Source organism: Salmo trutta, chromosome 32, assembly GCF_901001165.1.
Source record: "Salmo trutta chromosome 32, fSalTru1.1, whole genome shotgun sequence".
NCBI classification, from domain to species: domain Eukaryota; kingdom Metazoa; phylum Chordata; class Actinopteri; order Salmoniformes; family Salmonidae; genus Salmo; species Salmo trutta.
Genome location: NC_042988.1, coordinates 24,571,272 through 24,584,789, shown reverse-complemented (window position 1 = coordinate 24,584,789; position 13,518 = coordinate 24,571,272). Strand labels below are relative to the sequence as shown.

The 13,518-nt window shown below is 46.8% G+C and overlaps 1 protein-coding gene across 1 annotated transcript in view; it reads left to right on the top strand.

The window, feature by feature from the left end:
- Window positions 1-10,261: 10,261 nt before the first annotated feature.
- The window catches only part of LOC115171513 (TBC1 domain family member 10B), a 15,748-nt gene continuing 12,491 nt past the window's right edge, over window positions 10,262-13,518 (top strand). The window contains exons 1-2 of the mRNA XM_029728429.1: window positions 10,262-10,739; window positions 11,943-13,106. Coding sequence (XP_029584289.1) covers window positions 11,959-13,106 — 1,148 coding nt within the window. The 5' untranslated portion in view covers window positions 10,262-10,739; window positions 11,943-11,958. The remainder of the gene's footprint in view (window positions 10,740-11,942; window positions 13,107-13,518) is intronic.

Below are 13,518 nucleotides of genomic sequence, written 5' to 3'. Positions count from 1 at the left end.
GATTCCTAATCAGAGACAACGATAGACAGCTGCCTCTGATTAGGAACCATACTCGGCTCAACATAAAGAAATAGAAAAACTAGATTGCCAACCCCACATCACACCCTGACCTAACCAAACTAGAGGAAAATAAACGTCTCTCTAAGGTCAGGGCGTGACAGTACCCCCCCCCCCCCCAAAGGTGCGAACTCCCGGCCGCAAACTTGAACCTATAGGGGAGGGTTCGGGTAGGCATCTATTCTTGGCGGTGGCTCTTGTTCGGGGCGTAGCCCCCACTCCGCCCGCTGATCCCCCCGCTTCTGTGTTGCCAGAGGAACCAGACCGTGGATCATCGCCGGAGGCTCCGAACTGCCGGCCGCCGCCGAAGACTCTGGACTGCGGGCCGTCGCCAGAGTTCCGGACTGCGGGCCGTCGTCGGAGGTTCCGGACTGGCGGGCCGTCGCCGGAGGTTCCGGACTGGCGGGCCGTCTCAGGAGGTTCTGGACTGCGGAACTGTCGCCGGAAGCTCTGGACTGCGGAACTGTCGCCGGAAGCTCTGGACTGCGGAACTGTCGCCGGAAGCTCTGGACTGCGGAACTGTCGCCGGAAGCTCTGGACTGCGGAACTGTCGCCGGAAGCTCTGGACTGGGAACTGTCGCCTTGAAGCTCTGGACTGGGAAGGCGCACTGGAGGCCTGATGCATGGGGCTGGTACAGGTGGCGCCAGACTGGTAACACGCACCTCAGGGTGAGTGCGGAGAGCAGGAACAGGACACACCGGACTGGGCAAGCGCACTGGAGGCCTGATGCGTGGGGCTGGCACAGGTGGCGCCAGACTGGTAACACGCACCTAAGGGCGAGTGCGGAGAGCAGGAACAGGATATACTGGGCCGTGAATGCACACTGGAGGTCTCGAGCGTAGAGCTGGCACAACCCGTCCTGGCTGGATGCTTACTTTCACCCGGCACATGTGGGGCGCTGGCACAGGACGCACCGGTCTGTGAATGCGCACTGGAGATACAGTGCGCATCACCGCATACTACGGTGCCCAACTGGTCACATGCTCCCCACGGTAAGCACGGGGAGTTGGCTCAGGTCTCCACCCTGACTCTGCCAATCTCCCCGTGTGCCCCCGTCAAAAAGCTTTTTGGGGATGCCTCTCGTGCTTCCCTTGATGTTGGTTCTCCCCGGTCCAGCTCGTCTTCCCAGTAAGCGCACGCTGCTTGGCTTTCTTGTGGTGGGATCTTCTGTCACGTTCACTGTCCTCAAACTCCCTGTCATAGATCAGCCAGGGCGTAGCGTGCATGGAATTCCACATATTTTTTATGAAAATGAAACTCACCAAAACAACAAACAGGAGAAAAATGAAAACGTGACGTTCTGAGGCTGCTCAATGGCAGCTACACAAAAACAAGATCCCACAACTAAAGGTGGAAAAAAAAGGGCTGCCTAAGTATGATTCCTAATCAGAGACAACGATAGACAGCTGCCTCTGATTAGGAACCATACTCGGCTCAACATAAAGAAATAGAAAAACTAGATTGCCAACCCCACATCACACCCTGACCTAACCAAACTAGAGGAAAATAAACGTCTCTCTAAGGTCAGGGCGTGACAGTACCCCCCCCCCCCCAAAGGTGCGAACTCCCGGCCGCAAACTTGAACCTATAGGGGAGGGTTCGGGTAGGCATCTATTCTTGGCGGTGGCTCTTGTTCGGGGCGTAGCCCCCACTCCACCCGCTGATCCCCCCGCTTCTGTGTTGCCAGAGGAACCAGACCGTGGATCATCGCCGGAGGCTCCGAACTGCCGGCCGCCGCCGAAGACTCTGGACTGCGGGCCGTCGCCAGAGTTCCGGACTGCGGGCCGTCGTCGGAGGTTCCGGACTGGCGGGCCGTCGCCGGAGGTTCCGGACTGGCGGGCCGTCTCAGGAGGTTCTGGACTGCGGAACTGTCGCCGGAAGCTCTGGACTGCGGAACTGTCGCCGGAAGCTCTGGACTGCGGAACTGTCGCCGGAAGCTCTGGACTGCGGAACTGTCGCCGGAAGCTCTGGACTGCGGAACTGTCGCCGGAAGCTCTGGACTGGGAACTGTCGCCTTGAAGCTCTGGACTGGGAAGGCGCACTGGAGGCCTGATGCATGGGGCTGGTACAGGTGGCGCCAGACTGGTAACACGCACCTCAGGGTGAGTGCGGAGAGCAGGAACAGGACACACCGGACTGGGCAAGCGCACTGGAGGCCTGATGCGTGGGGCTGGCACAGGTGGCGCCAGACTGGTAACACGCACCTAAGGGCGAGTGCGGAGAGCAGGAACAGGATATACTGGGCCGTGAATGCACACTGGAGGTCTCGAGCGTAGAGCTGGCACAACCCGTCCTGGCTGGATGCTTACTTTCACCCGGCACATGTGGGGCGCTGGCACAGGACGCACCGGTCTGTGAATGCGCACTGGAGATACAGTGCGCATCACCGCATACTACGGTGCCCAACTGGTCACATGCTCCCCACGGTAAGCACGGGGAGTTGGCTCAGGTCTCCACCCTGACTCTGCCAATCTCCCCGTGTGCCCCCGTCAAAAAGCTTTTTGGGGATGCCTCTCGTGCTTCCCTTGATGTTGGTTCTCCCCGGTCCAGCTCGTCTTCCCAGTAAGCGCACGCTGCTTGGCTTTCTTGTGGTGGGATCTTCTGTCACGTTCACTGTCCTCAAACTCCCTGTCATAGATCAGCCAGGGCGTAGCGTGCATGGAATTCCACATATTTTTTATGAAAATGAAACTCACCAAAACAACAAACAGGAGAAAAATGAAAACGTGACGTTCTGAGGCTGCTCAATGGCAGCTACACAAAAACAAGATCCCACAACTAAAGGTGGAAAAAAAAGGGCTGCCTAAGTATGATTCCTAATCAGAGACAACGATAGACAGCTGCCTCTGATTAGGAACCATACTCTGCTCAACACAAAGAAATAGAAAAACTAGATTGCCCACCCCACGTCACACCCTGACCTAACCAAACTAGAGGAAAATAAACGTCTCTCTAAGGTCAGGGCGTGACAGTAACTTTCTATTAAGATATCTATACTTTTACTCAAGTATGACAGTTGGGTACTTTTTCCACCACTGATTCTCTCTAACCTCATTATGTCAATGGTGTGTCCTAGTTAGAAGCCAGAGTGAGTCAATGTAGAAAAAAACAAAGTTACCATGGAGATAACACAGATGTTGGTTTGTAATGCAGGGCTATGAAACCATGTTGTTATTATGGAAACATTTTGTCAGACTCCAGAATCAAAGTAAATACTTCCAGCTCTAGTGGTGGAACCGAACAATGTGAGGGTTGAGAGCCAGAGGAACGTAACAGCAGAACAATGTGTTATGTCACAACAGCAGTATATACTATTTTGTCTATCATTTCAATCATGCAGTTTAAAATTGGGTTTCTAACCAGCTAGATATCATCTCATCCAGAGCTTTCATAAAAACAACTTGGGGGCCAAAACATGACTAGCTCCTGACCCGATATGACTATCTCTTAACCTGGCTGTTAATCTATCTGCTATGGAACATCTGACTGAAAGATGAAAGGATTGTTAAGCCTTGAGACAATTGAGACATGGATTGTGTATCAAATCAAATCAAATTCTATTGGTCACATACACATATTTAGCAGATGTTATTGCGGGTGTAGCGAAATGCTTGTGTTCCTAGCTCCAACAGTGCGAGATTGTGTATGTGTGCCATTCAGAGGATGAATGGGCAAGACAAATATTTAACTGCCTTTGAACGGGGTATGGTAGTAGGTGCCTGTCGCACCGGTTTGAGTGTGTCAAGAACTGCAACGCTGCTGTGTTTTTCACCATCAGCAGTTTCCCGTGTGTATCAAGATTGGTCCACCACCCAAAGGACATCCAGCCAACTTGACATCCTGTGGAGTGCTTTCGACACCTTGTAGTCCATGCCCCAACGAATTGAGGCTGTTCTGATGGCAAAAGGGGGTGCAGCTCAATATTAGGAAGTTAAACACTTTACATACCAATGATTTAATTGAGAGTGAAATACAGAGAGAGAGAGAGAGAGAGAGAGAGAGAGAAAAGGGAGTTCCCTTGTAAACAGTCAGGGATTCCATCCTACTCTATGACACGTCTGGGTGTCCCCCGTTGGATTGGTTTCTCCATAGCAATCTTCTAAATATTTACACATGCAGTCAGAGCTGTGCTGGTAGAGCTGGATCCATGAGGTTGGATCCATGACAGTTTTATTTTGGCAAAGCCTGGCTGGATCCATAACAACTGAGTAAGGCTTTATGACTTCCAAACCCTACCAAGTACACAGTATTTGTACATGGTACCACTGTAAATGTCAAATACATATATTATTACTGACTACAATATATTTGTAGAGTGATGTATCATAATAGATATTTAATTGATAATGTACATTATTTTAATACTTATGATTGGAATGTAAAAAAGGTATTTCTGTAAGTCTGTCTGTCTCTCTGTCTGTCAATTGTGTCAACCCACAGTTTCCGGGGGTTGACCAAACTGGCACACCTGGCATGTGCCCAGGGCCCCGACCTCGAGGTGTAAACCCTGGATTACTGATGCTATGTATTGGCCATTGAAAGACTTTGGCGCCACCGGTTGGCCATATTGGCACTCCCCAGTAGGAGCAGTCCTCCATAGGAATAAATGAATTTCTACAGTATTTACATTAATTGTTTCAAGGACAATGTCTGTCTCCATTTTTGTAATGGAGACAGTAACATTAGTAATCTCAAAAAATGCAACTTTAAGGAAAATGTTTTTATATATACACTACATGATCAAAAGTATGTGGACACCTGCTTGTCGAACATCTCATTCCAAAATCATCGGCATTAAAATGGAGTTGGTCCCCAAATGGCTGTTATAACAGCCTCCACTCTTCTTGGAAAGGCTTTCCACTAGATGTTGGAACATTGCTACAGGGACTTGCTTCCATTCAGCCACAAGAGCATTAGCAAGGTTGGGCACCGATGTTGAGCGATTAGGCCTGGCTCGGAGTCGGCGTTGCAATTCATCCCAAAGATGTTCGATGGGGTTGAGGTCAGGGCTCTGTGCAGGCCAGTCAAATTCTTCCACACCGATCTCGACAAACCATTTCTGTGTGCCACAAAGTTGGAAGCTCAAAATCATCTAGAATGTCAGTGTATGCTGTAGCGTTAAGATTTCCCTTCACTGGAACTTAGGGGCATAGCCTGAACTATGAAAAACAGCCCCAGACCATTATTCCTCCTCAACCAAACTTTACAGTTGGCGCTATGCATTCAGGCAGGTAGCGTTCTCCTGGTTTTCGCCAAACCCAGATTCGTCTGTCGGACTGACAGATGGTGAAGCGTGATTCATCGCTCCAGAGAACGCGTTTCCACTGCTCCAGAGTCCAATGGCGTGGAGGTTTACACCACTTCAGACAACGCTTGGCATTACGTATGGTAATCTTAGGCTTGTGTGCGGCTGCTCGGCCATGGAAACCCATTTCATGAACTCCCAACGAACAGTTCTTGTGGTGACGTTGCTTCCAGAGGCAGTTTGGAACTCGGTAGTGAGTGTTGCAATCAAGGACAGAAGTTTTGCTACATGCTACATGCTTCAGCACTCGGCGGTCCCGTTCTGTGAGCTTGAGTGGCCTATCACTTTGCAGCTGAGCCGTTGTTGCTCCTAGACGTTTCCACTTCACAATAACAGCAGTTACAGTTGACCGGGGCAGCTTGAGCAGGGCAGAAATTTGACGAACTGACTTGTTGGAAAGGTGCCTATGACGTTGCCACGTTGAAAGTAACTGAGCTCTTCAGCACAGTCCATTCTACTGCCATTGTTTGTCTATGGAGATTGCATGGCTGTGTGCTCAATTTCATATAACTGTCAGTAACAGGTGTGGCTGAAATATCTGAATCAACTAATTTGAAGAGGTGTCCACTTACTTTTGGCAAGGTAGTGTATTTATATTTTTTAGCTCACATGATATATTTTAGAAGTATGGAATACGGTGTCTGTAATAAAATAAATGTGACAAAAACGAATGTAAATATTTTTTACAATGGTGAGGGAGTGCCATGATGGAGGCAAGGCGGCTTCAGCACAGTGCTCCCTATAACTCATCTAGTGTATATATAAATCATTGTGTACAACAGCTGATAAACCTAACAGTGGACAACTGTGAAAAAATGTGTTCAGTGTTATTTCCTGATAGTTTCTGGTTGAAAATACAATCTACACAGGACCTAATCAGCAGGTTTACATGGGCGGGAGTTTCAGCTTGCCTGGTGATACCACCAGGTGATAAATTGGTTAATAGATATGGAGCAATTTCAGATCCAACAGAAACTGTATTTGAATTCCATAATTTTGAACTTGTATTACGATATTACATTTTAATGTTATATCTTAGAATTTGTAATGCACAAATGTAATCATAGAATTCATAATATGAACTGAATTGAATGAATATTGCATTCCATTTTAAAATCCAATTTCAATTTAATTGAATATTCAAATTCAATATTTAGCTAGCTTTCCATTTTCCCATATATTTGGGGCCCCAAATGCTTTAGTCTGGCCCTGCAGTTTGTTTTAGATTTTGTTAAAGGCTCAATGCAGTCGTTTTTATATCAATATCAAATCATTTCTGGGTAACGATTAAGTACCTTACTGTAATATATTTCCATAAAAATAGCTTTTTAGCAAAAAACTATTTCTCAAGCAAGAATTTAAAAGACACTACACAAGCTCTTCCCTGGAAACTGCCTAGGTCCAGGAACACATAGTGACTATGGTGACCTCGGAAACGGCAAGAGAAACAAAATGGAGGAACACATGGAACACAAGGTTTAAAACATTAATTACACATCCTTTACGTTCTCTCTAACCTCATTATGTCAATGGTGTGTCCTAGTTACAAGCCAGAGTGAGTCATTGTGGAGAAAAAATGTGAAGTTACCATTGAGATAACACATATGTTGTTTTTCAATGCAGAACTATGCAACCATGTTGTTATTATGGAAACATTTTGTCAGACTCCAGAATCAAAGTAAATACTTCCAGCTCTAGTGGTGGAACCGAACACTGTGAGGGTTGAGAGCCAGAGAGACGTTACAGAAAACAATGTGTTATGTCACAACAGCGGTGTAGCCTATTTTTTATACAATTTCAGTCGTGCAGAGAGAGAATGCTCTAAACCACATAAGCTTGAAAGGGAAGAATGAGGGGAAGACTTAAGAAAGAAGGAGAGGCTACCCAGTAACCAGGGAGTTCCCTTGTAAACAGTCAGGGATTCCATTCTACTCTATGACATGCCTGGGTGTCCCCCGTTGGATTGGTTTCTCCATAGCAATCTTCTAAATATTTACACATGTAAATACTATGGCCTATTTATTGCCTTACCTCCTCATTTGCATACACTGTATATAGACTTTTTTTTCTATTGTGTTATTGACTATACGCTTGTTTATTCCATGTGTAACTCTTGTGTTGTTGTTTGTGTCGCACTGCTTTGCTTTATCTTGGCCAGGTCGCAGTTGTAAATGAGAACAAGTTCAATAAAAAAGAATAAAATAAATAAGACCTGTGCTAGCTGAGCTTTACTCAGAGAGTTGTAAGTGGCTGGGTTGGATCAATGACAATAACAATTGAGTAACGCTTATGACTTCCAAACCCTACCAAGTACACAATAGAATGAATGGATGATTTCAAGGTTTTACTGCTAACCTACAAAACATTACATGGGCTTGCTCCTACCTATCTTTCCGATTTGGTCCTGCCGTACATACCTACACGTACGCTACGGTCACAAGATGCAGGCCTCCTAATTGTCCCTAGAATTTCTAAGCAAACAGCTGGAGGCAGGGCTTTCTCCTATAGAGCTCCATTTTTATGGAATGGTCTGCCTACCCATGTGAGAGATGCAGACTCGGTCTCAACCTTTAAGTCTTTACTGAAGACTCATCTCTTCAGTAGGTCCTATGATTGAGTGTAGTCTGGCCCAGGAGTGTGAAGGTGAACGTTAAGGCTCTGGAGCAACGAACCGCCCTTGCTGTCTCTGCCTGGCCGGTTCCCCTCTTTCCACTGGGATTCTCTGCCTCTAACCCTATTACAGGGGCTGAGTCACTGGCTTATTGGTGTTCTTCCATGCCGTCTCTAGGAGGGGTGCGTCACTTGAGTGGGTTGAGTCACTGACGTGGTCTTCCTGTCTGGGTTGGCGCCCCCCCTTGGGTTGTGCCGTGGCGGAGATCTTTGTGGGCTATACTAGGCCTTGTCTCAGGATGGTAAGTTGGTGGTTGAAGGTATCCCTCTAGTGGTGTGGGGGCTGTGCTTTGGCAAAGTGGGTGGGTTATATCCTTCCTGTTTGGCCCTGTCCGGGGGTATCATCGGATGGGGCCACAGTGTCTCCTGACCCCTCCTGTCTCAGCCTCCAGTATTTATGCTGCAGTAGTTTGTGTCGGGGGGCTAGTGTCAGTCTGTTATATCTGGAGTATTTCTCCTGTCTTATCCGGTGTCCTGTGTGAATTTAAGTATGCTCTCTATAATTCTCTCTTTCTCTTTCTTTCTTTCTCTCTCTCTGAGGACCTGAGCCCTAGGACCATGCCTCAGGACTACCTGGCATGATGACTCATTGCTGTCCCCAGTCCACCTGGCCGTGCTGCTGCTCCAGTTTCAGCTGTTCTGCGGCTATGGAACCCGGACCTGTTCACCGGACGTGCTACCTGTCCCAGACCTGCTGTTTTCAACTCTCTAGAGACAGCAGGAGCAGTAGAGATACTCTCAATGATCGGCTATGAAAAGCCAACTGACATTTACTCTTGAGGTGCTGACTTGTTGCACCCTCAACAACTACTGTGATTATTATTATTTGACCATGCTGGTCATTTATGAACATTCGAACATCTTGGCCATGTTCTGTTCTAATCTCCACCCGGCACAGCCAGAAGAGGACTGGCCACCCCTCATAGGCTGGTTCCTCTCTAGGTTTCTTCCTAGGTTTTGGCCTTTCTAGGGAGTTTTTCCTAACCACCGTGCTTCTACACCTGCATTGCTTGCTGTTTGGGGTTTTAGGCTAGGTTTCTGTACAGCACTTTGAGATATCAGCTGATGTAAGAAGGGCTATATAAATACATTTGATTTGATTTGATGGAACATCAAACGCATGGAAACCACGTGTTTGATTCCGTTCCATTAATTTAATTTCAGCTATTACAACGAGCCTGTCCTCCTATAACTCTTCCCACCAGCCTCCTCTGTTGTACATGGTAGTACTGTGGATGACAAATATACAGTGCATCTGGAAAGTATTCAGATCCTTTCCCTTTTTCCACATTTTGTTACCTTACAGCCTTATTCTAAAATTGATTAAATACTTTTTCCCCCTCATCAATCTACACACAATACCCCATAATGACAAAGCAAAATCAGATTTTTTTGAATATTGCGCACATTTATTACAAATTAAAAATACCTTATTTACATAAGTATTCAAACCTTTTGTATGAGACTCGAAATTGAGCTCAGGTGCATCCTATTTCAGGTGCATCCATTTCCAGATGTTCCTACAACTTGATTGGAGTCCACCTGTGGTAAATTCAATTAATTGGCCATGGTTTGGAAAGGCATACACCTGTCAATATAAGGTCCCACAATTCACAGCAAAAACCAAGCCATGAGGTCGAAGGAATTGTCCGAGACAGGATTGTGGCGATGCACAGATCTGGGAAAGGGTACCAAAAGACTGCTGAGCCATAAGACTGCTGAACAATTAATAAAATGGCCACCCGGACTATTTACATTGACCCCCCATTGTTTTTACACTGCTGCTACTCGCTGTTTGTCTATGCATAATCATTTTACCCCTAACTACATGTACAAATTACCTCGACTAACCTGTACCCCGCACATTGACTTGGTACCGTTTGTTTACAACGTGTTAATATCTTATGCCACCTACTGGTCTCAAAGTCTTGTGCTACCTGCTGTTAAATCGTAGAGATGTTGGTATAATTCTAAAAAGTAATGGCCTTATACCAACAGCAGAGGGAAGCAGAGTACTGAGAGACAGCGACAATCCGGCAAATGTATGCCACCGTGAAAAAACAGGATAGTTTAGTTTAATCAAATGGTGCATATACAGATTCAACAACATATTTGAAAATGAAAGATTATTTGAGACAAATAATATGTACTTAGTTTAACCTGATATTATTATTTTCTTTGCCATGTTCTGCACTCGTGTTGACAGATGGTCCCTATTATGCCTATACGTGTGAGTGCCCGATCGCACTAACAGGAGCGCGCACGTGGCTGTCAGCAGTAGGAAATGCAGACGATTTGTGCTAAATGTCTAACAGCAGCACGACCACACTGATTGTGAAGGACAGTTTGGGAGAAAGGAATACAATTTGGTCGTAAAATGATATACATTTGTAAGATTTAAATTCTCTGCAGTTATGTCAGAGAGTAACCCAGACAGACAGCTAGGTTAACAACACCCTCCTAACATCATTAGCCAGCAAGCTAGGCTAACTAGCTAGCTAGCTAGTTTTGGGGGACATTGCGCCTCCTAACCTGCTCAGCCGTTATCTATTTATTTTCCTTTTGTTGCCTGGACAGTCCAGCTTCTCATTGTCGTGTTTTCATTGAACGGAGGAGCTTAGCGGACCGGAGCTGTGGGGGGCCCGCGGACAAACCCCCTGCCCTGGGCGTCCAGGCGGACGGATCACGTAGACACAAGGGCCGTGGGTAAGTTTACACGAGCGAGTTTATAGCGAGGGAAGCGGATGGGCAAGGCCCTGGACCCAATGGTCAGGCAGGGCCCCGACGACAGGGAGGGGAGTGGACCATTAGTTAACTAGAAAACTAAGATGCCTGTTAGGCAACAATATAATTTTCCTGTGGTTGAATCGGGAAGTTGTGTCGCTTTGAATGAGGCCTCGAGAGGATATGAAAACACAATCGTTCGTTTTTAGGTAGTTAGCGTGTTGGCTGACGCGAGTTAGCAAACCAACCTGCTTAGATCAGCGAAATATAATGTTGTCCGTAATCTTGGTAGAAGAAATAAGGTACTGTATCGGTGGTTGCTAGCGAAGGTAATTTTGTCTGACTGTTGTGCTTGTTAGTGCATGCACTTGATAGTGTTTGTGGCCACACCTGAGTTGATCGTTAGGGCCAGGCAGTCTTTTGAATGAATGTATTTATTCTACAATGTATTTGAATTGTTGACATGTCGTTGTCAACGTCTATCTCTGTAGATTGTCCGTGGATTTTCAGTGTTCGATGACACTGGAGAGATATTGGGCAGAAATGGAGAGGTGGGTTTGGGTGAAGTAGGCGGATCAAATCATCATATTGAACAACATTAAGTGAAACCTCAGATAAACATGCATAATTCTACCTATTACTGTATTGTGGAGATGGTGCTTGTTGAAAATACCCCCATGGGCAATAATTCAAAAAAATCAAAATCCATGTCCACTAACTAAATATCAAATAGAAGACAGAGTAGGAGGTAGATGTGTAATGAATGGCCAATGCCCTCTTTCAGATATAGGGAACTGTGTTTGTTTTAATTTTAACTGGTTTTCATTGTCTGTAATTAGAATCTTCCCCACTGTTCAAAACTCCAATTCCACCATTATAGTAGCCAATAAAGCTTTGGGCATTAGCCTATCTCTCAAATAATGTCCATGATTTTGAAATATACAGCCAACTTCTTCATTTAACATTGTGGCAGCAAGGACTTTTTTTGTGTGAAAAACTTGTCTGAAAAGAGTGGGGCAGGGACTGATGGCCTCAGTATTATTTATTATCATCTGTCCAACATAATTTACTCTAATACACTATGGAAATGTGGAGAGGTTGTTTCCATGTGATCATGATTAAGAGTTCTGTTAACTTTGGTTTCTCATGAAACCTTTCTGTTTTCTCTTTCCATCTGTTAAGTAGAAAATAAGGAGGCGCCATGGCCGAAATCTCCGCCCTAATCCCCTCACCTCCAGCAATAGGTGACACACATGCTGCCCCCTCTTTCCCCATACCCTCTACTGCCCCCGCTCCTCCAAGCAGCACCACCCCAGAGCCCCCTAAGGAGAACCCCATCCCCAAGTCCTCTCTGTACGGTGACAAAGCTTCTCTGACATTAACTGTACCAGGAGAGACGCTTCCTTCTCACCCTCCTTCTCCCAAGAGAGGGGGGAGAGGACCTCCACCGAGTCCCCCCAAACGCGTCTCATCAGCGTTAACTCCAGAGACTCCAGTGCCCCCACCTCTAATACCCCCAGAGAGACCTGCCCCCTTACCTGTAGTAGCCCTAGATTCTCCTGCCATCCCACCTGTAGATGTAGCATTGCGGCAGAGGGAGGGAGTGAAGGAGACGGAGGCAGGGGCCAGCCCAGTGTTGGCTGTAAAGCAGGAAGTGAGTAACCCAGGGGGCAAGGAGCTGTTAAATGCCCCCTCAGAGGGCCCTACACAGGCCCGCAGTGAGCAAGAGGTACAGGGGGTAACACAGCAGACTACCAGCCCCTCCTCTTGTCTTAATCTCATTCCTAATCTCTACCCCAGTGTTCATGTCACTGTGAACACTAATCCTGCTACTGATTATGCTCAGCCTCAGTCTATGGTGGACACTCCCCCTCCTCCTGCCCCCACTTACACTCCCCCTCCTCCAGACTCCACCCAAACAGCAGCAGCTGCAGCCCCTGAAGCACAAAATCCTCAGCCACCAGAAGAAAGCCAAAACCCTCACCCAAACCCTCAACCCCCTCCCAAACTGGACACCCCCAGCCTGTCTCCCATACCTGAGACCTCAAGCCAATCTCCCAGAAGGGCAGAGCTACCCAACACCCCCTCCAGAGCAGGGCACCCCAGCCCTCCAGTGATCCAGGAACCTGTCTCCCTCTCCCTGCCCTACCCCAGAGCCCCAGCCCCAGACACCCTCAGCTACCTGGAGTCAGCCAGCATGATGTCAGGGACCCTGGAGTCTCTGTCTGGCCTGGGGGAGGATGGAAGCTCTATCGGGTCAGACTCAGAGATCAACGGCCTGGCTGTCAGACGCACTGACAAATATGGCTTCCTCGGCGGGACCCAGTACAGCGAGGGCAGGTGGGCATGGTAAAACAAAAACACACCCTCACTCTATGCGCACATCCATGTAAAATACATATCTATTGTGTCTTCGCTCTGACTGTAGATGGGCAATTACACTGGTTTGTTTTTTCTCTCTTAATCAAAGAAAATTGTATTTATCACATGCGCCGAATACTGTACAATGCTTGCTTACTAGTCCTTAACCAACAATGCAGAGTAAAATTTAAAAAAGTAAAACATTTGCTAAATAAACTAAAGGAAAAATAGTAACACAATAAAATAACTATAATGAGGTTATATACAAGGGGTACTGAGTCAATGTGCAGGGGTATGAGGTAGTTGAGGTAATATGTACATACATGTAGGTAGGGGTAAAGTGACTATGCATAGATCTAAACAGAGAGTAGCAGAAGCATAGTGTGAAGGGATATGTGTG